This window comes from Prionailurus viverrinus, chromosome D2, assembly GCF_022837055.1.
Source record: "Prionailurus viverrinus isolate Anna chromosome D2, UM_Priviv_1.0, whole genome shotgun sequence".
Lineage (NCBI taxonomy): Eukaryota > Metazoa > Chordata > Mammalia > Carnivora > Felidae > Prionailurus > Prionailurus viverrinus.
This window is the reverse complement of record NC_062571.1, coordinates 35,192,771-35,220,243: the sequence shown is the minus strand read 5'-3', so window position 1 is coordinate 35,220,243 and position 27,473 is coordinate 35,192,771. Positions and strand designations below refer to the sequence as shown.

The 27,473-nt window shown below is 38.5% G+C and overlaps 2 protein-coding genes across 3 annotated transcripts in view; one reads left to right on the top strand and one right to left on the bottom strand.

The window, feature by feature from the left end:
* ADK (adenosine kinase) overlaps window positions 1-3,522 on the bottom strand; it is a 521,304-nt gene extending 517,782 nt beyond the window's left edge. Inside the window, exon 1 of the mRNA XM_047825350.1 lies at window positions 3,424-3,522. Within this exon, the coding sequence (XP_047681306.1) occupies window positions 3,424-3,488 (65 nt within the window). The 5' untranslated portion in view covers window positions 3,489-3,522. The remainder of the gene's footprint in view (window positions 1-3,423) is intronic.
* Window positions 3,523-3,871: 349 nt separating this feature from the next.
* Window positions 3,872-26,617, top strand: AP3M1 (adaptor related protein complex 3 subunit mu 1). Of its 2 annotated transcripts, none has more exons than XM_047824384.1 (9): window positions 3,872-3,961; window positions 14,508-14,783; window positions 15,496-15,667; window positions 18,578-18,715; window positions 20,339-20,424; window positions 21,036-21,169; window positions 22,027-22,234; window positions 23,922-24,066; window positions 24,505-26,617. In XM_047824384.1, exons 2-9 carry the CDS (start codon window positions 14,511-14,513, stop codon window positions 24,603-24,605), a joined length of 1,257 nt encoding a protein of 418 aa, XP_047680340.1. In that variant the 5' UTR covers window positions 3,872-3,961; window positions 14,508-14,510; the 3' UTR covers window positions 24,606-26,617. The 2 variants fall into 2 exon arrangements, with proteins under 2 accessions (XP_047680340.1, XP_047680339.1); XM_047824383.1 differs by lacking the exon at window positions 3,872-3,961 and adding an exon at window positions 3,991-4,237.
* Window positions 26,618-27,473: the final 856 nt, after the last annotated feature.

The window sequence follows — 27,473 nt, the reverse complement described above, 5'->3', positions numbered from 1 at the left end:
CTATTGTTAATGTTATCTAGATAATTCTTTTTTGTTGTAGGGGGCTTCATGTACATTGTAGGATGTTTAGCAGCATCCTTGAACTCTACTTAACTAGGTGTCAGTAGCACTCTGTACCAAAAATGTTTCCAGACATTGCCAAATGTCCCTAACAGGCAAAATGTCCCCTGGTTGAGAACTACTGCCCCGGAGCTAACTGAAATTCTCAAAGTTCTAACTCTTCTCCCTGACACCTACAAACATATATCATACATTTATTTGTTCCTCACTGTCTAATTCCACACATTAAATTGTGCTTAGGCTTTATAAGCCACTCTCCTGAAAAATTAACCAAAACGGGTAGCTAGCCTCTTAACTGTCAAACCAGTCATCATAGATAATGCATGCAATCCAACCAATCAGTGCATTATCACACTGCAACCCTTAAAACCAAATTAATATAAGTAGGAACAGCCAATCCCCAAAGGTCTTCACACAAAATTAAGAGATTTGTCCAAGTACTCAAGTGTCTAATCTTTTAACTTCATGTCTACAAGTGGCACTAAATAGGTTATTATATAAAGTGAGTTTTTAGTTGCCTAAGGACTTGTACAATTTGGGGTGGGTTTTTTTGTTTGTTTGTTTTTTAAAGTAAGCACTATGCCCAACATGGGGTTTGTACTCATGACGCTGAGATCAAGAGTCACATGCTGTACCAACTAAGCCAGCTAGGAGCCCAAGTACTTTCACAAGTTTTAAATAAACACAATGACATATAAGATACATTCAATATATTTAAGAATTAAGTAGGATGGGGGGGATGGGCTAAGTGGGCAAGGGGCATTAAGGAAGATACTTGTGGGGTTGAGGACTGGGTGTTATATGTAGGGGATGAATCACTGGATTCTACTCCTGAAATCATTATTGCACTATATGCTAACTAACTTGCATGTAAAATTTTTTTTAAAAATTAAAAAAAAAAGAATTATGAGACACCTATATATTGCAACAATATAAAAAGTTATGTACATTAACAAAAAAAATAAGCAAAAATAGAGAAACAAAAACTGAGTTAACAGTTCTCAAGGGTTTTTGGATAATTGCTTGAAGTTATAAGTATACAGCATGGTAATTAAGAGCACAAGCCTGGAATCAGACTACCTGGATTAAAATCCCAACCCCATCTCTTATTAGATAGGTGACCTTGATCAATTTACTTCATTTCTCTATGCGTGTTTCTTCCTTAGTAAAGGAATTATAGTATCTACCCTGTAAGGTTGTTGTGGGATTGAATGAGTTAAAACAGGTAAACTACTGAAACAGTGCCTGATACATACATACTAAATGTTAAATATTATTATTTATCATTGTTTTTAAGGCTGCATAGCAGAGAGTAGTGTTTCTTGGGTGGCTATATAAAAGTTGACACTGGGGGCGCACGGGTGGCTCAGTCTGTTAAGCATCTGACTTTGGCTCAGGTCATGATCTCACTGTTTATAAGTTCGAGCCCCACATCAGCTCTGTGCTGACAGCTCAGAGCATGAAGCCTGCTTCAGATTCTGTGACTCCCTCTCTCTCTGCCCCTGCCCCACTCACTCTTGCTCTCTCTCTCTCTCTCTCAAATATTTTAAAAAATTAATTAAAAAAAAAAAGTTGACAATGGAATCAAACAATGGACTTGCATCCAGATGCTCTGGATTCATATTTCAGTTCCTTAACTAATTATTTCATTTGGGCTTCAATCTCCTCACCTGCAAAATAGGCAAATGCCTTGAAAATGTGTCAGCATAAGAGAAAAATCTAAGGACCATATGTTTAGTAGGATAGAAAGGAAAAGTTGCATCTGTCTTCCAATTTGGTAGAGGAAACTTTGTGAAGGAGGTACCTTTTTAAAAAATACTCTAGTAATGGACAGAGTAGGGAAAGCACATGCCCTTGAACCCAGGTAGGTCTGATTCAAAAAGCCGATGCTTTTTTCAATCTATGGATTGAAAGCTTAACATAAAAAGAGAACATCCTGGGGTGCCTGGGTAACTTAGTAAGTTGGGATCCGACTCTTGCTTTCCACTCAGATCATGATCTTACTGTTAGTGGGATCATTCAGGGGTCAGGCTCTGTGCTATTAGCACAGAGCCTGCTTGGGATTGTCTCTCACTCTCTCTCAAAATAAATAAACATTTATTTTAAAATTGAGAACATTCTGAGTTGTCAAAAGAAAAAATAAGTTTATTTCTTTGCAAACTAATCCTTTGAGGGTAGTAGGAATACATTAAAAGCACTGGCAGAAGGATGCCTGGGTAGCTCACTGGGTTAAGCATCAGACTTCCACTCAGGTCATGATCTCGCTGTTCTTGGGTTCGAGCCCCACGATGTCCGGCTCTGGGCTGACAGCTCAGAGCCTGGAGCCTGTTTCAGATTCTGTGTCTCCCTCTCTCTGCCCCTCCCCTGCTCGCATTCTGTCTCTCTCTGTCTCAAAAATAAACATTAAAAAAAAAATTTTTTTTAAAGCACTGGCAGAGATACGGCCACCATCCATCCAAAACAGCTTGAAAACAGTATCAGGCCTCTAACTGACCTTCTCCTTTCATTTACAAATGCTTCATTCTTTTGGAGATGAAGGATGATTTTGGAAAAAATGAGACTTGTCTTGTATAATCAAGGAATATCCCAATAGTTTTAAAACAATTTGTCTATACTTACATATAAAAATCAATGCCTTACAACAAACATTTCAAAATCATCAAGGACTGTGCATGTTACACTTTATACTTATCAGGAAGGAATACTTTAACAAACAACATTTTATAAGTAAATTACAACATCATGTGAGGCAGGTGTTGGGGCAAAATTATCTCCACTGCTGCCAAAAAGTAAAAAGAAAAATCAGTATTTCCTATCTATTCAGCCCAAAACCGTCCCGCCAAGCCTGCAAAAGGTCTTCAAAGATGTCAACTTTCAGAGTGCGTACAAAAAAGAAAGGTCAAGGCGCCCTTCCGCAACACTACTAAAAATCCCTAAGAATTCTGTCTTTGCCCAAGGGTAGAGCAGTCGCTGGACCTCCTCCTCGTTATCCCCCAGAAAATAGGAGGTGGCAGGGTTGGACTCTGCTCTGCACGAGTCAGGTCATCCAAAGTCCCACTAGCCCAGCCGGGGGGAGCTCCCACGTGGCGCCCGCAGCGTGCACCTCGCCAGATAGGTTCTCCCCGGCCAGTGTCCTGATTGGCCAAGAGCAGCCGGAGCGAGCAGGCGGCGACTCGGCCAAACTGGGCGGGCGCGGGGCAAAGGGTCGCAGCCTGGCGGGCAGCTCCGTAAACTGCCGATCGTGAGCTTTGGCCCCAAGCCGACAGCGAGGACACCATTCGGCTCCAGGGCCGTGAAACCCTACGTGGGCCCCGGGTAGTTGCAGACGCCGTCACCCTCCACCCTATGTCGAGGAGCGCTCACCTCAGCGCTCGCGGCGCCTCCACCTTCAGCTTTTTGGGCTTCGGCTCCTCCTCGGTCGCAGCCATCTTCGAACTCCCACCCCTTCTGCTCTCTGGCCCCACCTCCCTTATCTCATCACCGCCCCTTTCTCCCCGAACCCCGCCTCTCCTGACTCTTTCCACTTGGTGTCTCTTCCTTCCACAGCCATTGGCTCAGCCCCCTTCTGGTCCCGCCCCCCAGGCTGTATGGGGACCCCAGACTGAGTTAGGCTGCGTAAGAGCGCCTGAGTCCACATGGTGTGAAACCCACTTTCTTCTAGGTTCTGGGTGATCTAGAAGATTTAGATCCTAAACCTCAAGAGACGTCCTTATTCTCATTCAACGTCTTTCTTCTTATTTAATCTTCTCAATACTGTAGACCCAGTTGGTTTCTTTGAAGCTGTTAGTCAGGCACTCTATTGGGCACCCCACCTGCGGGGGTCCTCGGGGCCTTCTCAGCTGCCACAGCCTAGGTCCGGAGTGGACCTGGCGCCGAATCACTGGCTGGCCCAGGTGTCGGGGTGAGTGTGAGGGGCGGGGAGTCTACGGACAGGGAACAGCTCGAAAACTGGGGAGCAGGCTGAATAGCTGGGGGTCCGGACTCCAGCCTGGGCTTCAGGAGAATTTCTGATGCTGACCAGGCCTCCCTCTCGGCCTTCCAGGCTTTCTTGCCGACAGGGCCGGAAGGGAGAGGTGCACCTGCAGCCCGGCCTTCTCGGGTCCCACGCCCAAGAGGTTCAGGCTCATTGGGGTCCCTCTCCGTGCTTCGGCGAGGGAAAAAGATTTTGTCACCCACGGTGAGCTGAAGTAGCAACAACTCGGACCTCAGCCCTAGCCTTCTGCTTTGGAGGCAAACCCCCTGACTAACCTGAACGGACGTCCTGTTAGAGGGTGGCGCCTGGATGAGCCTGGGGTGGCGAATACAGTGAGGAAGGTGTTGCAGTTCTTCAGGAGAGAGGTGACGGGAATCTAAACTGAGTATGGAAAAGTGATGAGCACTGTGGCTGGTTGGATTTGTTGGGTTTGGCTTGTACCCAAAGCTAAAGCTTATAACCTGTATGATTATGAAGGTGGTGCCACTAAAATTAGGAGCCCATACTCGAGGAGGAGGAATTTTGTGGAGCTTGGGATATACCGAGCTTGAAACAGGGGCTTAGGTGTGGATGGTAGAAAGATTAAAAGGGGGAAAAAGAAAAGACTGGGAAGTAAGCCGAAAAGAAACTTTCAAGGTGATAACCAAACAGGTGAAGTTTCATGTAATAAGAAGTCTTTGTTTTGGTTTGGAGAAAGTTATCAATGACATGAAATGCTGCAAGGTTCAAAAGAGGAATTTGAAGTTTGAGACTAGGTAGCTGGATTTGATGGTTAGGAAGTCATTAGACCAGTTAAAAGATCTGCTTGAATACAGTCGATTACTGAGAGGAGAGATTGCAAGTGTAGACTAATCAAACCTTCATCGTTTGGAGCATGAAGCAAAAGATTATTGAGCGGGTGTCAGTCCCTGTAAGGATTGGGGTTTATTTTTATTTTATTTAAAAAAAATTTTAAGTTTATTTATTTTGAGAGAGACAGAGCGCGAGCAGGGGAGGGGCAGAGAGAGAGAGAGAATCCCAAGCAAGCTCTGTACAGAGCCCGACCTGGGGCTGGAATTCACAAAACTGTGAGATCATGGCCTGAGCCAAAAATCAAGAGTTGGTCGCTTAACCACTGAACCACCCAGGCGCCTCTGGGGTTTGGTTTAAAAAATACAAGACACATCATGTTTTTTTTTTTTTTTAATTTTTTTTTTTTCAACGTTTATTTATTTTTGGGACAGAGAGAGACAGAGCATGAACGGGGGAGGGGCAGAGAGAGAGGGAGACACAGAATCAGAAACAGGCTCCAGGCTCTGAGCCATCAGCCCAGAGCCTGACGCGGGGCTCGAACTCCCGGACCGCGAGATCGTGACCTGGCTGAAGTCGGACGCTTAACCGACTGCGCCACCCAGGCGCCCCAGACACATCATGTTTTGGGGCAGAAAGCAAGTAACCAATGTGTATGATACAAATCTAAGAAAAGAGAGAAGGAAATGGGATCAGAATTACAAATGGAACGATCAGTTATGGAGAGAAAGGAGGACTCTTTAAGAATATAGGAAAAGTGGGGGAATGAGTTGAACGAGGAAGTACCTGAAATTTACATATCTTTGGTACGAAAGTTCTCTTTGCAGTAAGGTTAGTTTTTCTTACCTGAATCTTGGGGATTTTTATGGTATTTCTAAACATTCAACATACTATACTGTTGGAGTTCCCTGTAGATTAGATATGTTTAAGCAGCTCAGTAATATGTAAATGCTTGAGTAGCAAATGACATTTATAGAGAAGAATTCTCTCTCCCTCTACAAATGATCTCTTCTGTTACACAGAGAAAACAGAAGCCATCATGTTGCTACAACCAAATGTACAAACCTTCTTCCCTTTTGTTTAAAGAGACAAAGTGTCCCTTCTTTTTTCTTTTTTTTTTTTTAATTTTCTTTTTTATTTTTTAAAATTTACATCCAAATTAGCATATAGTGCAACAATGATTTCAGGAGTAGATTCCTTAGTGCCCCTTACCCATTTAGCCCATCCCCCCTCCCACAACCCCTCCGTAACCCTCTGTTTGTTCTCCATATTTATGAGTCTCTTCCGTTTTGTTCCCCTCCCTGTTTTTATATGATTTTTGTTTCCCTTCCCCTATGTTCATCTGTTTTGTTGCTTAAAGTCCTCATATGAGTGAAGTCATATGATTTTTGGAAGTGTCCCTTCTTAAGGAAAACAAATCTCTGAAGTCTCCCAGTACCGTCCTCTCCTCCCTAATCAGGATCCTCTTTTTTTTTTTTCCAGTTATTTCCTCTCTCCTACATCATCTGCCTTTTGCCTTCTACTCATACCTTTCCTTAAGCATTTAGAAATATTCTTCCTTAACTGTATTTTGATATACTCCCATTTATTTTTGTGTCTTTTCATCCTCACAGCTAGAGTTCTTGAGTATATCATCTACTTTCCTTTGTTTTTTCCACTTTGAGCTATTTCTCAGCCTATTTCATCCTGTCTTGTTTCCAGCATTCCACTGAACTACCACAAAAACTACTTTTACTAAAGTCACCAGTGCCCTCTATGTGTTAAATCATAAATTCTCAATAGGGACAAAAAAACCATAATACTTTATGTATACTTTATATATTATACTTTATATAGTTGTACTATATATATTCTTCTGGAAACACACTAACACACTTTATTTACTAAAAATTGTTACCCTCCCTCCTACCTTTTTTTTTTTTTTTTTTTTTTTTACTGCTCTCCAGCCACATCTTCTCAGTCTTCTTTTAGGCCCATTTCCTTGGCCCTACTCAGATGTTGGAGTTCTTTCCATAGGCTCTTTCTTACTATGCACATTCTCTTTGTTGTTGTTTTTTTTTCTCCTTATAGCTATAATCCCCATTAACAAAAAGTTGTGTTTACTCATAAGCATGTCTCCAACTCGGCTTCTCTCTGAAGCACCAAACCTACACACGCAGTGGTCTTGTGAATATATCCATTTAGGTCAAATATATCCAGAATTGGGTCAGTATACAGGACCAGGGCTAACTGCCTCATTTTTCCTCTCATCTCCACCCCCCAAATCCACCTAATCTTTGCTCAAGCCTAAGCATTTCTCCTATCTTTTCATTATACTCTGTCCCTGCTGTCAACTCTGTTAGTCCAGGCCACACTATAATTCATCTCTCAGCCGGTGTCACAATATCCAGTTGCCTAAGTTTCCACAGTGCAGTTTTTCTTAAAACTATAAATTGGATTTCATGAATTCCCTGCTTAAAACCATAAAAAATGACTTTACATTGCACTAAAAACTAAGTAAACCAGTCTATGCTTATCTCCTTCCCCGTCACATCTCACCACATCACCTCACCTCCTAAAGTTGCTAAATTTGTGCTGGTTTTCTTTACTTGTGTTCTCTGTCACCTTAAAGATTGCTGAAATTCTGAAGGACTTCTGTCATAGAAATTACATCTTACTGTTTTGTTTGCCTTCTTTGCTGAAGTCTAAACATTCTTAAGTTCAAGGACTTATTTAGTTCACCCTTTTATCTCCATTGCATGCTGTATATAAAACATATTCCGAACTATCTGTTGAATGAATAAATGGTCTAAGAATTGTCTGAGAATCAGAGGAGCTAGATTCTTTTCTGATCTCATTCTCTTACCTTGCATATAAGCCCTTCTATGCCCCCATTCTGTTATATGTAGAAGGAATACATTTTCTTTTTTAAAAGGTGAAAGATTTATGTGATCTGAAGAGAAACCAGAGTATACATTTTCTTTTTTAGACACTATTCCAAGAATAGAAATTTGGCTACACATCTTCCTTGACTTATTTATGATGAGGTTATGTCCTGATAAACCCATTGTAAGTTGAAAATATTTTAAGTCAAAGATGCATTTAATATACCTAAATTTACTGAACATCATAGCTTAGCCTAGCCAACCTTAAATGTGCTTAAGAACACTCAACAGTAGCCCACAGTTAGGCAAAATTATCTAAACAAAGCGTATTTTATAATTAAGTGTTGACTATCTCATGTAATTTATTGAATACTGAAGTGAAGAACAGAATAGTTGTAAGTGTATTTCTTATTTACTCTGGTGATCATGTGGGTGATTGGGAGCTGTGGCTCACTGCCTCTGGCCAGCATCCCACAAGAGTATGGTATCACTCTACTGGAAAAAGATCAAAATTCAAAATATGGATTCTAATGGATACATATCACTTTTGCATGATTGTAAATTAGAAAAATCTTAAGTCAAACCATCCTAAGTCAGGAACTGTGTGTTTTATATTTGCATTGTTTGTGACTCATCAGGTTGAGTGTTCATTTGGTAAAGAGGATTTATGAAGTATGTAAGCTGCAGTCAAAGCTCTGATAGAACTGTTTCTGAAGTTTCTCAAGTGGCTTTAAAATAAGCTGGTAGCATTCTGTTTTCTGATTCAAAAGTCACTAATAACAAAAAGATGGCTATGATTGCGGTACGTGTATAAATTTCCCAGAAAGTTTGTTAAAATGATGAAAGAAGTAACTGCAGCTGCTAAAAGAATAAGTAGCTAAAGAAACAGGCTAGGGGCGCCTGGGTGGCTCAGTCCATTAAGGGTCCCACTTCGGCTCAGGTCATGATCTCACAGTTCGTGAGTTTGAGCCCCATGTCGGGCTCTGTGCTGACAGCCTGGAGCCTGCTTCGGATTCTGTGTCTGCTCTCTCTCTCTGTCCCTCCCCGGTTCATGCTCTGTTTCTCTCTCTCTCTCTCTCTCTCTCTCTCTCTCTCTCTCTCTCTCAAAAATAAACATTTAAAAAAAATTTTTAAAGAGACAACTTACACTGCTATGTGTGGCATTTATTTAATTGTTATACGTATTAGGCTTTTGTTCATAATATGAATAGAAGAAATAAGCTCTCTTCTTTTATAATAGAAGGGTAAGGTGGGTTTTAAAGCTAAGCACTGATGAGAGCCACAAGTGTTATGCTTTCATCTCAGCATTAAGGATAACAATAAATCCAGATGGCTGGTTTAACTTACAGTATTCTCCTGAGATTTGAACTATTGCCAGTGAAAACAACTTTGGTGGAAACTTTTCCTGGAAAGAATTTTTCACCAGCTTAAGAGGATGAATAGGAATGTGGCCTCTAAAATAAAGGAACTATGAAGTCACTTGCTTTGAGAACAAGCAGCTCTTCTGGGGTGTACTGTGACAACAAAGTACCACAGACCTATACCTTCTATAGGGTGACTGGTTTAAGAATATAACTTACTGTCAGATCTTTTAAATACAATTTTTGCTCAAAATAATTTATTAGAACACATTTTGGCTTCTAAATAAGAAGCACATCCTTCAGTTCTTTTTCTTAAATTATAAGCTCAAAGAGCACATTTGCTATCCATTTGCTGCCTAGTCCAATATGGCAACCGCTAACTACATGTAGTTATATGAATTTAAATTAAGTTAAAATTAAAACTTCAGTACATCAGTTGCATTAGCCATATTTCAAGTACTCAATGGCCACGTGTGACCAATGGAGACTAGTCCATCATTGCAAGAAATCCTATTGGACAGTGCTGCCTTAGAGAATGTTCCTAATAACTAGTCTCTAGGAGCCAGGTGAGAAAGGCAGCCCAAGATTCATGGACCTGGGTTTGAATCCTAGCTCTTATACTTACTGTAGGATCTGACTTAACATTTCCAAGACTTTATCATCTTATCTGTAAAAAGGGGATAAGCACGATATTTATAACATTGAGTTGTGAAGATTCAGTGAGATAATGTAGATAAGTGCCTAGCATAGTGCCTGGCCCACAGTTAGTAACTGAATACATTTTAGGTATTATTAATTTATTTACCCTTAATGAATAAAACACCTTGGAGCTGAAAATTTAGTTTTGCAAAGGGTACCATCTTCCAAAGTTGGCTCGGTTGAAGTGCTCAAATTGGAGTCTTCATCGAGGGAATTACAGTGTTCTCCTTTAAGCTACATTTTATATTTCAGATGAAGATTTTATTACAAGAAATGTATCATAATACAAGTTTAGTTGCAGATCTTCTCATTGGATATTCCTGTTTGTTTGGTTTTTTTTAAGTGTATTAGCCCAGATGATAGTTAAAAGTTAGTAGGTTCTATATAGCAAGTCTGTATTCCAATGACACTAATTTTTTTAAGTTTATTTGTTTTGATGAAAGAGTAGGAACAGGTGAGGGGCAGAGAGAGCGAATCCCAAGCAGGCTTCAGTCAGTGCAGAGCCCAACGTGGGGCTCGAACTCACAAACCATGAGATTATGACCTGAGCCAAAACGAAGAGTCAGATGCTTAACCCAGGTGCCCCTAATGACACTATTTAACACCCAAATAGAAATATAAAGCTGACATTAAGCAAACCTATTAAACAAAGCATCTGATTAGATAAAGTAGAAAAATGAGCAGGTTGCAGTATTAATCTAGAAAAATTTAGTAGGTCCAATGCCTGAAGTGTCAGGGTTTATTGTCCTGTTGGTTGCTTACTAAGTAGAGATGGCTTTGAACAAAGAAACGTATTTATTTCTAATACAGGAACTGTTAACAGCATTTATTTTATGCATAATAATTAATACAGTAATTATTAAAACACATCTTAGTAATTAGTAATTTACTTAAAAACTTCTAAACATGTGCCAGACGGGAAGGGGAAATCATCACCAATTAGTCCTTAAATGTCAGATGCTTTCATAAAATAAATTACTTAATCTTAAAAGAACTGCTCAGGTTTATGTCATTGTTTTCTGTGTCAACAGAATTGAATGAATGCATCCATTCTGGAAAGTTTTCCTTTCCTCTTTGGGATTTATCTTCATGCAGAGAAACTATTCATTTTAAATTTTTTACAGTTGGGCTACACTTCTACAGTAGTATAATTTTGAATTAATGGACCACCAGACTAAACACCTGATAACTGATGTTATCCATATAAAAGAAGGGAACACGTTAAGGTAATTAGATATTTTTCCACCATCCCCCATTTGCAAGGATAATAAAGTTTTTATTTGAAGCATAATTAACACTCAGAAAATTATATGTCATAATATAAAGCCCAATGAATTATCACAAAATGAATACAACTTGTAACTATATCAAAAAATAAAATGTTACAAGTACCCTAAACCACCCCCACGCTCCTCTTAGTCACTACCCTCACTCTCCTCCATAAAAGCATTTTTATCAAACCATAGATTAATTTGGTCTGTTCTAGAACTTCACATAAATAGAATCATACTGTATGTATCCTTTTGCTTCTGGCTTTGTTCAATAAAACAAATATTACAAACAGATTTAAGATTTTGCTTCGTGTAACAAGTTAATTTTCATTGCTGTGCAGTTTTTCATTTTAGTAATATTGTGTAATTTATTTTTCCATTCCACTATTAATAAACATTTGAGTTGTTGCAGGTTTTCACCATAACAGTATATTTTTATACATATTTTGGGTGCACATTTGTACACATTTTAATCTACCTGGAAGTAGATTTGTGTGTCACAGTTATTAAGAATATTTTTTAAATAAAATATAATTCAAATACTATAAAATTCACATTTTAAAGTATACAAGTTAGTAGGTTTTAGTATATTCACAAAGCTGTACAATCATTATCTCTAATCCCAGATGGTTTTTATCACCTTAAGAAGACATGAAGAGCCCATAACCACTAACTCCACATTCTTCCCCTTACACCCAGCCTCTGGCAACCACTAATCTACTTTCTGTCTGTGTAGATTTGCCTATTCTGGACATTTTATACAAATGGAATCATACAATATGTGACCTTTGCGTCTGGCTCCTAAGCATAATGTTTTCATGGTTCAGCCATTTAATAGCATGTATTACTTCATTCCTTTTTATGGTTGAATAATATTCCATTGTTTGAAAATTTGTTATTTACCCATTCATCAGTTGATAGACATTTGAGTTGTCTCTACTTTTTGAATATTATGAATAATGCTGCTAGGAACATTTGTATGCAAATTTTTGTATGGACATCCATTCCTAGTTTTCTTGGTTGTATACCTAGGAGTAGAATTTCTGAGTCATTTGATAACACTGTCTTTAACTTTTGCAAGAATTCACACTGTTTTCCACAGCAGCTATACCATTTTAAATCCCTATCAGCAATTGATGAGGGTTCCAGTTTCTCCACTTTCTTGTCAATACTTGTTATTGTCTGCATTTTGATTATATCTAGTCTAATGGATATGAAATAATACCTCATTGTGATTTTGATTTACATTCTGAGAAGGCGTTGAGCACATTTACCTCCGCTTATTTGTCATTTGTATGTCTGTCTTCTTTGGAGTAATGTCTTCAAATTCTTTACCCATTTTTTTTATTGTGTTGTCCTTTTATTATTGAGTTGTTAAGTGTTTATATATTCTGGATAGTAGTCCCTTATAAAATATATGGTTTGCAATTATTCTCTCATTCTGTGAGTTCTCTTTTTACTTTCTTGATAATGTCCTTCAAAGTACAAAAATTTTTAATTCTGATATAAGTCCAGATTATCTGTTTTTTCTTTTGTTGCTTGTGCTTTTGTGTCATATCTAAAAAAATTATCTAACCCAGGGTACTGACAACTTAATGCATATATGGTTTTTTCTAAGAGTTTTTAATAGTTTTAGCTCTTAGATTTAGGTCTTTGATACATTTTGAGTTGATTTTTGTATATGACATGAGGTAGAGGTCCATATTCATTGTTTTGCATGTGGAAATCTAGTTGTCCTAGCACCATTTGTTGAAATGACTCATCTCTCTCCCAGTGAATGGTTTTGGCATTCTTATCAGAAATCAATTGACTGTATATGTAAGGGTTAATTTCAGAACTCTCAGTTCTATTCCATTGATCTATATGTCTATCCCTTTGCCAGTACCACATGGTACATTTGTAGTAGGTTTTTAAAATCAGGAAGTGTGAGTCCTCCAAATTTGTTCTTCTTTTTCAAGATTGTTTTGGCTATCCTTATCTCTTTCATTTCTGTATGAATTTTAGGATGATCCTGTCAGTATCCACAAAAAAGACAGCTGGCATTATAGTAGGGATTGCTTTGAATCTTAGGCCAATTTGGCGAGTATTGCTATCGTAACAATATTAAGTTTTCTAATCCATGAACATGAAATACCTTCCCAAGTTTTAGATATTTTTAATTTCTAATTTCTTTCAGTGATGTTCTGTACTATTCAATGTACAAGTCTTGCACTTTTGTTAAATTTAGTCCTAAATATTTTGATCTTCTTGATGCTCTTGTAAATGGATTGTTTTCTCAATTTCATTTTCAGGTTATTCAATGCTAATGTGTAGAAATAGAATTGTTTTTTAGGGGTGCCTGGGTGGCTCAGTTGGTTAAAGCGTCCGACTTTGGCTCAGGTCATGATCTCATGGTTTGTGAGTTCGAGCCCCACATCGGGCTCTGTGCTGACACCTCAGGCCTGGAGCCTGTCTTGCTCTCTCTCTGCCCCTCCCCTGCTCGCACTCTGTCTGTCTCTCTCAAAAATAAATAATAATTAAAAAAATTTTTTTAATAAAAAGGAAATATAATTTTTTATATTAATCTTGTATTCTGTGAGCTTGCCGAACTCACTAACTATGATTTTGTGTGTGTGTACGTCTGTGTTCCTTAGGACTTTGCATATATAAAAATTGTGTCATCTGCAAATAGAGGTAGTTTTTTTCTTCCTTTCCACTTTGGAAGCCTTTGGTTTCATTTTTCTAATTGCCCTGGCTAGAATCTCCAGTACCATACTGAATAAAAATGGTGAGAGTTGGGGTGCCTGGGTGGCTCAGTCAGTTAAGCATCCGACTTCAGCTCAGGTCATGATCTCACACGGTCCGTGAGTTCGAGCCCTGTGTCGGGCTCTGTGCTGACAGCTCAGAGCCTGGAGCCTGCTTTGGATTCTATGTCTCCCTCTCTCTCTGCCCCTCCCCTGCTCATGCTCTGTCTCTCTCTGTCTCAAAAATAAAAACATTAAAAAATATATTTAAAAAAAAAATGGTGAGAGTGGACATCATTGTTTGTTCTTGATATTAAGGGAAAAGGTTTTAATCTGTAATCATTAAATATAATGTTAGCTATGGGATTTTCATAGATGCCCCATCAATGTTAGGAAGTTTCTTTTTCTATTTTAAGTGTTTTTATTATAAACAGGTGCTAGATTTTGTCAAATTATTTTCCTGCACGTTTTGAAATGATTATATGGTTTTATTGTCTTTTATTTTATGTATGTTGTGTGTTACATTGATTGATTTTCATATGTTGAACCAATCTTCCATTCTTGGAATAAATCCTATTGGCTGAGGTGTATAATCTTCTGTATATATTGCTAGATTCAATTTGCTGGCATTTTGTTGAGGATTTTTACAGCTATTCTTAAGTGATATTGGTCTGTATTTTCTTGTATTGCCTTTGTCTGGTTTTGTCAGGATAATACAAGCGTACTTTTTGATGTACACTAAATTGTTTAAACTTTTTTCCCTCCAGAAAATGATTCACAGTCTATTTCTCATAAACTGTTCCGGTGACATATTTCTGGAGAAGCACTGGAAGAGTGTTGTGAGCCAGTCTGTCTGTGATTATTTCTTTGAAGCTCAAGAGAAAGCTGCTGATGTTGAAAATGTACCACCTGTCATTTCAACACCTCATCACTACCTCATCAGTATCTACCGGGATAAGCTCTTCTTTGTGTCTGTCATACAGACTGAAGTGCCACCTCTATTTGTAATTGAGTTTCTGCATCGAGTTGCTGACACTTTTCAGGTTGGTTATTCATCAAATCTTTTGAACTTAAATTACTCAAGTTAGGGGTAGGACACATGATGATATTCTTTAATTATCCAGCTTTGTATGTGTATTCTATCTCTCTCTCTCCTTTTCAACTGAGAATAAACTCATAAACCCTTTTTTGTAGGGTGTGTAGCAGTATACATGGCTGTTGTATTCATTGTTTCAGTAGAACACAGTAATCTCATGGTCATGGAAGCCACCCAGGCACCCCCAAAAAACAATACCACTTAAGAAGGTTATTTTTTATATGTATTACAAATTATGTTATCAGGAAACAGTAATGCCCTCTACATACAGTTCTCTGAATGGTCCCAAGATTTTTATTGGTTATGCAGTCTTCTAATATTTACATTTTATTATCTTGCTAAATGTACCAAATAATTGAACACTTATCTGTGTTTTGGAGGTAGGCAAGTGAAGTTTATAGTTCACATTCTAGTTTAATGTTTCAGTGTACTCTCTGGCTTAATATGTAATAGGAATTCAGTTCAATCTAAAAATATTAAGAAAATTATTCAAGAATAATGTAGAGAACTACAAAGGGTTTTTTTCCTTCTGATTTATGTATTTTCAACATATTAAACAATGAATTATGCTACTATAAGTTTATCCTGCTGAACAAAGAGTGTCTAGCAAGCCTTTCTTCATGTCTTCCATTGTGCAATATTATGTACATTTTGTTAAGGACTACTTTGGTGAGTGTTCGGAAGCTGCAATTAAGGATAATGTGGTCATTGTATATGAGCTCTTGGAAGAAATGTTAGACAATGGATTTCCACTGGCTACTGAATCTAATATTTTGAAAGAACTGATTAAACCACCAACAATTCTACGTTCTGTCGTCAACTCTATTACAGGTAAGGTGAAAACGTAGGAACTGAGCAAATAAAACTTTTTAAACAAGTTGTTTATAATCTTGTTTATGATCTGACAGATTATTAAGGTAGTACAGCTTGCCCAGAGTTAAAGTTAGTGCTGTTGTGAAAATGGATGTGTATTTCTTTTCATGGGAAGAGGCTAGGTCTTAAATGAAAAAGAAAACTTTTGGTTTTTATTCTTTTATTATAGATTTTTCTATAAGACCACAATAACATTATTACTATTACTTAACACTAAATAATAAGACTGAATAACTTCCCAGTTAATCCTAAAGAAGCCAATAGAAAAGGGAAGGCTACGTAGAAGAGCATTCAATCTATGTATAGACTGGCATTGTAGTATTTAAAATAGCATTATTTTATGTGATGTGATGAATATATAAACTACTACTATACTCAGAGTCATTTTGTAGTGTATAAGTATATCAAATCATGTTATACACTTAAACTTAACACAATATTATATGTCAATTGTATCTCAAAAGCTGGCAAAAATAGCATTATAAAACTGGCATTATGTTATATATAAAAATATATAAAACCCAAATTACTAGACTATAGAAAATTTAAGATCCTCACCACAGAGTACATATTGTCTCCTCCAAGTCTTTGTTTTATACATGCAGAAGATTTATTAAAACAAAAAGATAGGAAATTAGTCTATTTGTGAGATCTCATGCAATGTGAGCCTTGTACTTGTTTTGTAAGTTTCTAATTTTGGTTTATTTCTTGAGTGTAGCTAGAAATTAGGTACATCCAGATGATGGCTTTTTTTTTTTTTTTGAGAGCATTGAAGTCTTCTAGAGAAAGATTTCTGTGAAATGTTACATGCCACACCAGCTATAATGTCTACCATTATAAACCCCTCTCCAAATATACTGACCTAAAAAATGGGGCAAGGGAGGCTTGCAAGAAAGCTTTATTCATCCTCTATACAAGGCTGAGTGTTAGGAGAAATTCAAGGAAAGATAAGATGGAGTGTCTGTGTCCCTAAAATTTAAACTCTGGATGAGAGATTGGGAAAAAAAAATAAAGTACATAAATAATAGTAAGATTGTAAAAGGCAATTCCATACTTTATAGATAATGCAGTGACACTGGAAGGTACACATGATATAATATTAAATGGAAAAAAAACACAAAACCATAAAATTATTTAATTATCTTAATTATACATAAACATTCATACAGACAAAAAAGCTCTAAAATGTTTTCAATGACCATCTCCAACTAAGGAACTACATACTATCTTTATTTTTGCCTTACACTTTCTAATTTCCAAAATGAACACGTATTTTATAATTACTAAAATAATAGAATGACAGTATATAGGCTATTAAGGCAGTGCTTTATAAAATTCAAGAGAATGGTTCAGTGGATGAAATAATTCCTTCTGAATTATACTGGTTGGCCCTAGGGCAGAGCCCTAGAGAAGCAACAGAATTTAGGGAGAGAGGGAGGAATAAGAGCATTCTATAGATGGAACGATGTGAGAAAACACACACAAAGTGAAAAGCCTTGAATTGTATTAATTTGTTTAGCAGAAGCAGAGCTGTTTTTTAGCTGAGTCGTGAGAGATAAAATTAAAGAGTTAAGTTGAGGAAATTCTTGAATGCTAGGCTAAATTTGTTTTGGGGGGTTTTTTGGTGTTTTTTTTTTTTTCCCCACAAAGCCAGTGTGGAAACATTGAAAGTTTTGAACAGGAAGATTAAGGCAGTGTTTTTCAAAAATTTTGGAAGGCAAAAGGTTGGAGACACTAACACCAATCAAATGAGACTGTAAAATTATATGTAAAAAAAGCAAAATTATCAAAATACAAAAAAAATAATAATAATAAGTGGAACCTACTTATGAGGGAAATGTTTAAAGAAATATACCAAAATGTTAATGGTAGTTGTATTTTAGTAAAAGGAAGATAGATATTTTTAGCCACTTTTCTGAACTTCACATGTGTTGTTGTTGTTGTTATTAAGCATGTACTACTTGTATGTTGGAAATGTAAATTAACCAAAATGTTAAATATGTCACAGCTCAAGGATATGTTTTGGACAACCAGACTTTCTTCAGACATATGTCAGTTTATCAGTAAAAAAGCCAGACATTAAACATGAGCGATATTGCAGCCATATGGGTGTCTGACCTTAAAATGGGAGAAGGCTAGAGTGTGTTCTTCATCCAGTTACTCCACTGAGGCCTGCTTGGCAGCATCTCATGTAGAATTTAAGCTGAATACCAAAGGGCCTACTAATCACTTTGTATTCTCAGTGGAGACATTTTATCAGCAGAAGATTTTAAAACAACTAGCCTCTTTTCTTCATCAGTGGCAGCAGGATGAGATTCCGTTGTTGAGCCACTGGAATCAGGTTAGGTTACTGTTAACATGCAGAAAGCAAAAGATGAGTAAGTGAATTTAACCTGGTTTGGCACATAGAGGACCACATGGTCTACTTCTGTCTTCTAGAAATTTGATCATGTTGGTATGAATATATCTCCAACAATTCTGGAAACCATCCACAAGTGGTTCTTCAAATACTTCAATGAAGTAAAACCCAAACAGTGAAGAAGCAAATAAAGCATTCTTTTTTTGTTTTTTGGTTTTGTTTTGTTTTGCTGGTTAATAGCTTCTTTCTTTCTCTTTCTTTCTTTCTTTCTCTCTTTCTCTCTTTTTCTTTCTCTCTCTTTCTTTTTTTCTCTTTTCTTTCTTTCTCTCCTTTCTTTCTTTCTTTCTTCCTTTCAAGTTAGCTGTACACCCAACTTGGAACTTGAACTCACAACCCCAAGGTCAAGAGTCGCACACTCTACCAACTGAGCCAGCCAGGTGCCCTTGTAAATAGCTTTTCTGATGACCATTTAATGCATTACCTTTGCTTTCTCCTTTTCCGGTTTCTAGGCAGCAGTAATGTTGGGGACACACTCCCCACTGGGCAGCTGTCCAACATCCCATGGCGACGGGCAGGGGTAAAGTACACAAACAATGAAGCCTATTTTGATGTCGTTGAAGAAATAGATGCAATTATAGATAAATCAGGTAATTGTGTGCATGTAATCTTATTTGGGAAGAAACAGTTGAGCTGACATAAGCTGAACAGAAAATTGAAACCCTTTGGCAGTATGGCTTCAGTGGAAAGGCATTCACTTTCTAATAGCTTAAAAATCTGTTTATTTTGCCCAGAGGTTACATATAATTTTCATAACCACTAGTTTAGGTCTGCCAAACCTTATAAATCAGATCTCATGCTGCCTTGTTAAGCCAGTTATTACCCTGTATGCCTCTGCCTTTTGCCGTTTATTCATTTAAACATTTATTGTATATCTACCATACACCATACTTTTGCTACCACTTTAATATGCAGTACTTCTTTTTTTTATGTATAATTTTTTTTTTCAACATTTATTTATTTTTGGGACAGAGAGAGACAGAGCATGAATGGGGGAGGGGCAGAGAGAGAGGGAGACACAGAATCGGAAACAGGCTCCAGCTCTGAGCCATCAGCCCAGAGCCTGACGCGGGGCTCGAACTCACGGGCCGCGAGATCGTGACCTGGCTGAAGTCGGACGCTTAACCGACTGCGCCACCCAGGCGCCCCTGTATAATTTTTTTTAATGTTTATTCGTTTTTGAGAGGGAGCAACAGAGCACCAGCCAGGGAGGGGCAGAGAGAAAGAGAGACACAGAATCCGTAGCAGTTTCAGGCTCTGAGCTGTCAGCACAGAGCCCAACACGGGGCTTGAACTCTTGAGCCGTGAGATCATGACCTGGGCCAAAGTCAGACACTTAACCGACTAAGCCACTCAGCTGCCCCTATATGCAGTACTTCTAATAACAACCCCCCAAAAAACAGCAGTACTGTCTTAGAATCATAAAGTTTTATTTAAAACATCTAGTCCAACCCTCACATTTTATACATAAGGAAACTGAAGCTCAGAAGAGCTTAGTAATCTGCTTAAGGTCACACAGCTAGTTGCCATGTGAAAATGAGTTATTACGAATTACAACCAATATCTTTTCTTTAGTGAGTGCTCTTTTTCATTATAAAATTCTATCCTACAGAATAATAACTATATTATTACGGAGTAATGCCTATTTCTTAAAGTTAACAGTTTAGTCCATTTCATGAGAAACTTGCCTCATTTGTAAATTCCATTGAAAATATTTAATTTCAGGGCCACCTGAATGGCTCAGTTGGTTAAGCATCCGACTTCGGCTCAGGTCATGATCTCGCGGTTCGTTGATTCGAGCCCCACATTGGGCTCTGTGCTGACAGCTCGGAGCCTAGAGTCTGCTTCAGATCCTGTGTCTCCCTCTCTCTCTCTGCCCCTCCCCCACTCGTGCTCTGTCTCTCAAAAATGAATAAACGTGAAAAAAAATTTTTTTTAATTTTTAACTTCATATCCAGCAGTCTTTCAAGGTTCACTATCAAGATAGAGTCAGGTTTGATATTCCTTAGAATTACCTACCAGAGTTAGATGTGGGCCATGGCACTTAGTGAAGAAGTTGTTGTAACTGGTGTAATAGATCCTTTGTCCACTAACTTGTTAGAAGATGTGCAAGTTTCATTATGTCTGACACTCAGGAGGTGTCTCCATTACTTCAGATAGCTCTAGTAAAGATTCAGATTCCAGTGATGTTATCACTTTATTTCTTTCCTCAGGATCTACAGTCTTTGCAGAAATTCAGGGGGTCATTGATGCTTGCATTAAGCTATCTGGAATGCCTGACCTTTCTCTTTCTTTCATGGTAAGTTCTCCTGCCCTCTAGTTCTTTGCATGCCTAATACATATGAAGTACTAAATGAAATGATAAATACTGAGAGATGTTTGTATCTTAGATTATAAGGATTATCTCAGTAGTATTCTTAGTACAGCTTCCCAAGACAGTGTTTTACATGATGAGCATGGCCTTTATGAAAAGGCTGAAGTCTTTTCCTGAGTTTGCCAGAAGTGGCTTAAGTGGCTGGCTGGCTTCTGCAAATGTGTAGTCTCACTTAACCGAATTATTTGTTTGCTGATGAAAGGGCATTGATCTTTTTCATCATTTTAGACTCAGCATGATACACTACTAAGAAAATCAAGAGAACAGAGTTCTGATGCTGTCTTGTCCTGACCTTGACTTCTCCAAACCTCAGTTTTTTCATTTATAAAATGTACATGATACTACTTGTATTTTCTACTTAATAGTTATTGAAATTCAAATAAAATAATATCCATTGAGATTGTGTTAATGTGGTCATAGTAACCAACTCTTAACATGACTCTTTTATCTTTAGGGAGTCTATTAATTTCTCATATCTGAGTAAGTTGCCATATTCACTGCACTCTATGAATATTGCTATCTTGTTTTCCTGGCAGAACCCACGGCTTCTAGATGATGTCAGCTTCCACCCCTGCATCCGGTTCAAGCGTTGGGAATCTGAAAGAGTTTTGTCATTTATTCCTCCAGATGGAAATTTCCGACTCATATCATATCGTGTCAGCTCACAAAAGTATGTCGGTGCATTAACCAGAAATCTACCATCATAGATCAGTGTGATGGGTAGAATTCACTTTACCTTTTCCATTTTGACAGTTGAATACTTGAATTCATCACTGCTCCCTTTAGCCATGGCCCAGCAGGAGACTCAGGAAGAACTGGTGAAAATATGTATCTAATATAATCAGTGTACCTTGAATCTGAGAGTATAAAATAGTAGTAAATGAGAGTAGCAAAATATATACCTGAGAACAAGCATTTTGGAATTGTGTAACCTGGGCAAAACCTTGAATCCATGCCATAATTTTACTGTGGTCTTTAGGCTTCATAACTAAAGGACACACATATCTCCAGCTTCCCAGGGTATCTCCCAACTAACTGGCTTCAGGACACTCTTTTATGTACTGAGGTTCAAATGAATGAATTAGCATTATGGGTTGTACCTGGTTTGTCCCTGGAAAATATCAGAAGGTATACGGGTAATATTAGACGGGACTTAAAAGCAGAGGAGTTGTTTCTTGGCTCTTACCACATAGGGGCTATTTTATTTAGTATAATTTTAAATTATCTTTTCTATGGTATCTTAATTCATTTCTTTAAACTAGGGCTATTTACCCCAATTGTTTATACTATCTTGACTTGTATATGTATTGCTCAGAAATTGTATGAGTCTTAGTGCAGTGATGCTGGAACCCTGATGTACTCAAACCCCCTGGTACAGATGCTAAATCTCCACTTCTGGGGGTATATGGTCCCATAGTGGAGTCAAAGGCAGGGTAGGACACTCTGGACTGAGGTTTTCAGGCTACCTCTATAACTGTCTCACACCATTAATCATGTTTGTGGTTGAGTCTGTCTTTCTCTTTTCAGTCTAGTGGCAATACCAGTGTATGTGAAACATTGCATCAGCTTTAAGGAGAACAGTTCTTGTGGAAGATTCGATATTACAATTGGACCAAAGCAGAATATGGGGAAAACTATTGAAGGAATCACAGTAACAGTTCACATGCCAAAAGTTGTACTGAATATGAACCTGACACCAACACAAGGCAGCTATACATTTGATCCAGTTACCAAGGTATGGCCACCTCTCATCAAGAGTAAGCAAGTGTTTCTGCAGTCTTTATTTTGTAATGGCAGGGAGGGCAGAAGGAAGGGTTTAATGTCTTGGTTAAAACTAAAGTTCCTAACAAAACCTAGAGAGCATACTGTGCTATGCGCCTGCCCCTGGCTGTGGAGGGAACCCATATCTGCTGCAGAGGAGATGAACAGAAAACTGAGACTCATTCTGTTCTCCCTCAGAGTGTGTCTTTTTCTCATCCACTGATCATCTAGAGGCTCACTCGCTAATGAGGAAGAAGATATAAAAAGCTTTTTAAAAAGAGAGAAGCATTACCTGGATATAAGAAGATAGTATTGTAGTCTATTGTTAAATTTTCTGTAGAAATTGATCAGTAAGACCTTTCTTTTTCATTTAAAAGCACTGTTTCACACTTTTCCACAGTGGGTACTGGCTAGGAAAGCTGCTTCCTCACTATACATAAATGTGCCTCTAGCAGAGGGTTTTCAGAGAAACTATAAAAGATGATTTTCTCTCAGCTTCCTGCTTGGGTAAAAAATATGATTCTTTTCAGTGGCAGTTATTGTACTGCCTGATAAGTGAAAGGGCATATTTTTGAATGAAATCATCATCCAATCCAGTCCCAAGGATTTGAAGAACCTCCCCGGATACTACACAGGGCTGAGCAATGAAGGGGGAGCTCCAGATCCCTGGCCCTTCACCTTGGCTTCAGTCGTAACAGCTTCACTTTCTTGACTGTTACTGAGCTTCCACACTAAAGATTTCATTTGAACAAAGAAAGCTAAAAGTTTAAAGAACACCAGTTTAGGTCCATTTTCTCATTTTACAAGAAGAGTAAACTGAGGCCCAGAGACACAGTGAAGGCAATATAGTAGAAACAACATTTGAAATCAGTCTTAGGTTCAAATCCCAATTTTTTTTTTTTAACATTTATTTATTTTTGAGACAGAGAGAGACATGAACGGGGGAGGGTCAGAGAGAGAGGGAGGGAGACACAGAATTTGAAACAGGCTCCAGGCTCTGAGCTGTCAGCACAGAGCCCGACGCGGGGCTCGAACTCACTGACCACGAGATCATGACCTGAGCCGAAGTCGGCCGCTCAACCGACTGAGCCACCCAGGCGCCCCTTCAAATCCCAATTTTGCCTCTAAACTAGCTATGTGACCCTGAGCAAGTCATTTGACCTCTGAGCTTCAGTTTCCTTATTGATAAAAAGAAGATAAAGTCTGCATCACAGGCTTTTTTTTTTTTTATGTTTATTTTTGAGAGCAAGAGCGAGTGGGGGAGGGATAGAGAGAGAGAGGGAGACACAGAATTGGAAGTAGGCTCCAGGCTCTGAGCTGTCAGCACAGAGCCCTACACAAGGCTCAAACCCACAAACCATGAAATCATGACCTGAGCTGAAATTGGATGCTTAACCACCTGAACCACCCAGGCGCCCCCAGGCTTCTTTGAGATAATGTGTGAATAGTGCTAAGCACAATACTGTATCCAAAAGTAGATGGTCTACAAATGTTGGTTCTCTGTGCTCACCATTCAGAGTCACAGAAGATCCCAGGTCTCTTGTTCCCAAGACACTGTGCTCCATTCTGTACAGAAAGTTATGGTGTCTTTGAACCTTGTCTCTAAACATTTGTCTTTAGTAAATAGTTCAGGTTGTATTTGGTTGTTATGTCTTTTTAAGGTACTAACATGGGATGTGGGAAAAATTACTCCACAAAAGCTCCCAAGTCTTAAAGGACTGGTAAATTTACAGTCTGGAGCACCCAAGCCGGAAGAGAATCCAAGTCTCAACATACAATTCAAGATCCAGCAGCTTGCTATTTCTGGTAAGGATAAGTTTTGTGTTTAAGGGTTAACTGAATTTTGCTTAGAGGCTACTAACATTCCCTCTCTAAAAAGAACTAACTCCAGCCTGCCTTTCACACTGTGCTATGGGGCCTCCTCTTAGGTACAGTGATTTTGGAGAGCACTTTAACTTCCTTCACCAGACCCCCTTCCCAGCACAAAAGAAGGAGTCATTCATACTCACAGAAAGAATCATCTTGAAAAGACATCCCTTGCCCACATGGGAATCTAAACTAAAACCATCCTTCCACAGTGCTATAATTTATGAACAGTAGAAAGGAGATTGCTTCCAAATGATAAAAGGGACTCTTGGTTAATGTCAGATTTACTGTGTAGTATTCATTGCTAAACAAATATTGTTGGTTGGTGTGACCAGGATAATAATTTGTTCCTTTCCTTACCTATTCTTTTTGACACAGGCTTAAAAGTAAACCGTTTGGACATGTATGGGGAGAAATATAAGCCATTTAAAGGAGTCAAATATGTCACGAAAGCTGGAAAGTTCCAAGTGAGGACATGAGAAGAAGCCAAAATTCCTCAAGATCTGTTTGTTTTCCTAGTGTCATTATAGTTTATTACTGTTAGGTACCAAGTGGGTGGGAATACATATTCTAGTTAAAGCATCCCTGTTGAGCTACACACCGCTAACGAAGTTGCTTAGTAATCAATGTAGGGTTCTTAAGGAGCTTTAAGCTAAGGAAACTTTGAATTACTTAGCTTATTTTGTATCATTTCAGTTAGGAAGATTCTGGAGGTGATTTCCTTCATGGGGGGCATCAGCTGGAGGCTGCACGTTGTAACAGTAAAGGCAAAAGTCTACAGTGATCACCTGTTCCCTAAAACAAGTGAACTGGTCTCAGCCAGCAGGAGCGGTCTTAATCTGTAATGTGATGCATCAAGTGCAGCCAAATGTCACACCTGATTTTAGCCATCCCAAATCAGCAACTGTCCCAACAGAGGAAATCTCCCCACCCCCAAGAAGTTTACAGAAAACTGCCTCTTCAAGTGTTTGCCTTATTCAGCTTTTCACTTGTGCCATTAAGCAAGCACTGTAGCAGAAGCCACTTCCACATGGCCCTGGCAGGGGGCACTACTGCTCCATGCTTCATTCTCACTATACTTGGTATTGTATTTTTTATAAATAAGATTTTTATGTAAAGCTCAGATTTTGATTTACAGGGACCTTGCTGCATATGTACCATCTCAGTTTTGTGCCACTGGTTCAGCCATTTAGATAGCATAGTAAAAATGATTTGTATCAAAGGGGCAAATGCTTTATTAAGGTCATAAAAGGGAACACTACTTCTGCTTTTAGGAAGTTATTGCAAGCACAAGCATTTGAGATTTGAAGCAAATTTAAGCAGTAAAAGAGAAACTTCAGTGAACCTTTGCCACCTTCGTGTTCTATAAAACTTGTCAACACCGCTTAAACCATAGTTAGCCTAAAGGCCTCAAGCCCTAGTTCAGCAAAAGGAAGAAAATGTGCCTGCTTCACTATCGTCAGTCTTTTAAACCTTTTATCTTTTTTATTGTTCTTAAGGTCTTTGAATTTACCTGCATCCCTTGTCTTCAAGGGGAACCCCCTTTTCATATTGTGTGCTTCCCAAGGTTATGGTAGTAGGTTCCTTCCAGAATTAGTACTTGAATGTCTCTACTGTACTGACAAAATACTTGGATGTGCATTATATTGAGGCAGAAACAAAACCTTCACCAACACTGATGAAACCATATTGATCCTCATGGTTGGCAAGTCAGTCTGTAGTTGTATCACTTCACTCAACTTCATTGGCTTTGAAGTCCTTACCCAGTTGTTTTGCCTCATGAGATACGAAGAATGGAGATAGGCTGAAAGATGTAAGTGCTTGTTCATCATGGTTCCCACATGTTCTTGCTTATGGTATTAGTTTTCTTCTCCTTGTGACTCCATTCTCTTCATTTGTCTCTGCTTATAACTGCCTTTTCTGTATCATGCTAAGAATGACCCTTAAATTCATCACATTGTGCTATCAAGGGCTAGTGGTTGATGCTGGTACACAGAGCCCACCATACAGCAGCATTCTTACCTTTGCCTGCCTAGGGTACCCAGCCTGCCTTTCATCTAATAGGAAATGGCACTTTTTGCAAATTTGGAATTACCTGGGTAACCGATATCAGTTTGGCAGCTAAAATCAGGGCGTTGCCAAATATTTATTCCCTTTGCCTGAGGTTAATTACCCAGTTCAGTTGCTTTTCATTTTTAATGTCTTTTAATGCCCTATCTTAAAAGAGCAGTCAGTACCTTGGCTTTTCTTTCTGCAGAATCCCTAATCTCAACCATCCATATCGCGAATGTCCAGTTTTCTTTCTGTGCTATCTTCTCATATATAAACAGATTATATGCCAAGAGTCCCTTGTCTTTAGCAATTTCTGCTAAACCTTCCAAGTAGACTGTTTCCTTTTATAATTAAATTATTGTATTTATTAATTTGAATCCAGTAAGTCCTTTATCTAACCTGGCTTTACTGTCAATAAAAAGACGAAGCAACAAATTGATTTTTTTTTAACTTGACTGTTGATTGAGCATTCTCAGATGGGCATGCCTCAGTATCAGAGCAGGCTAAACATGATCAGATTTTGTTCTGTATCATCACATAAGGTGTAAGGGTTGCTGCAGAGCACTTCCAGGTGCTCGTCTCTTAACCTCAGTATGTTAACAGCCATGTGTACTTTCTCTAAGCATCACCCTATGGCCAGAGACTGAGCAGTAAGTGATCAAAGCTACTCTTCCTACCACCACCACCAGCACCAACTACTAATAAGTAACAAAGATCCATGAATACTTAGAATATTTTTCAAACACAGAAATCCAGCTAATCCCAGAATTGCCCCATTTTATAAATTCTTAAAGGAGCCATCCTAAGAGCAAATGAAGTTAGACGCTCATTCTCTGTATAAGGAAGTTACTCTCATTTATTCAAAGAGTATTCATGTGATGGGTTCATTCCTAAAGTGGTGCTACAGAAGAACCTTTGGAAGATGCTGGTCTCACTGTCCTTAGAGTCCTCTGATTTGAGAAAACAACTAAAATATGATGCAGCAGGAAGGCAGCACCAGTGAACATATGGTGAGTAACAAAAATTAGACCATGAATACTGTTTTCAGATGCTGAGCTAATTCTGTAGCCTTGGATATTTCTCTTCAACTCCAGGAGTCTGGAATCTGCCTCCCTAGTCAGCAACGCTTCTAAATCAGCAATAGGTGTAGTCTGCAGCACTATCCCCCTTTCACACTCCCCTTTCAGATCTAGAAAACCAGGCAAAAACAGTGATGTGCCCACTCTGCTCCCAAGTACCTGTTCCTACTTATAGTCAGTGCTTCCTCAAGCAAAAGGAGAATGTCCCCAAAAGCT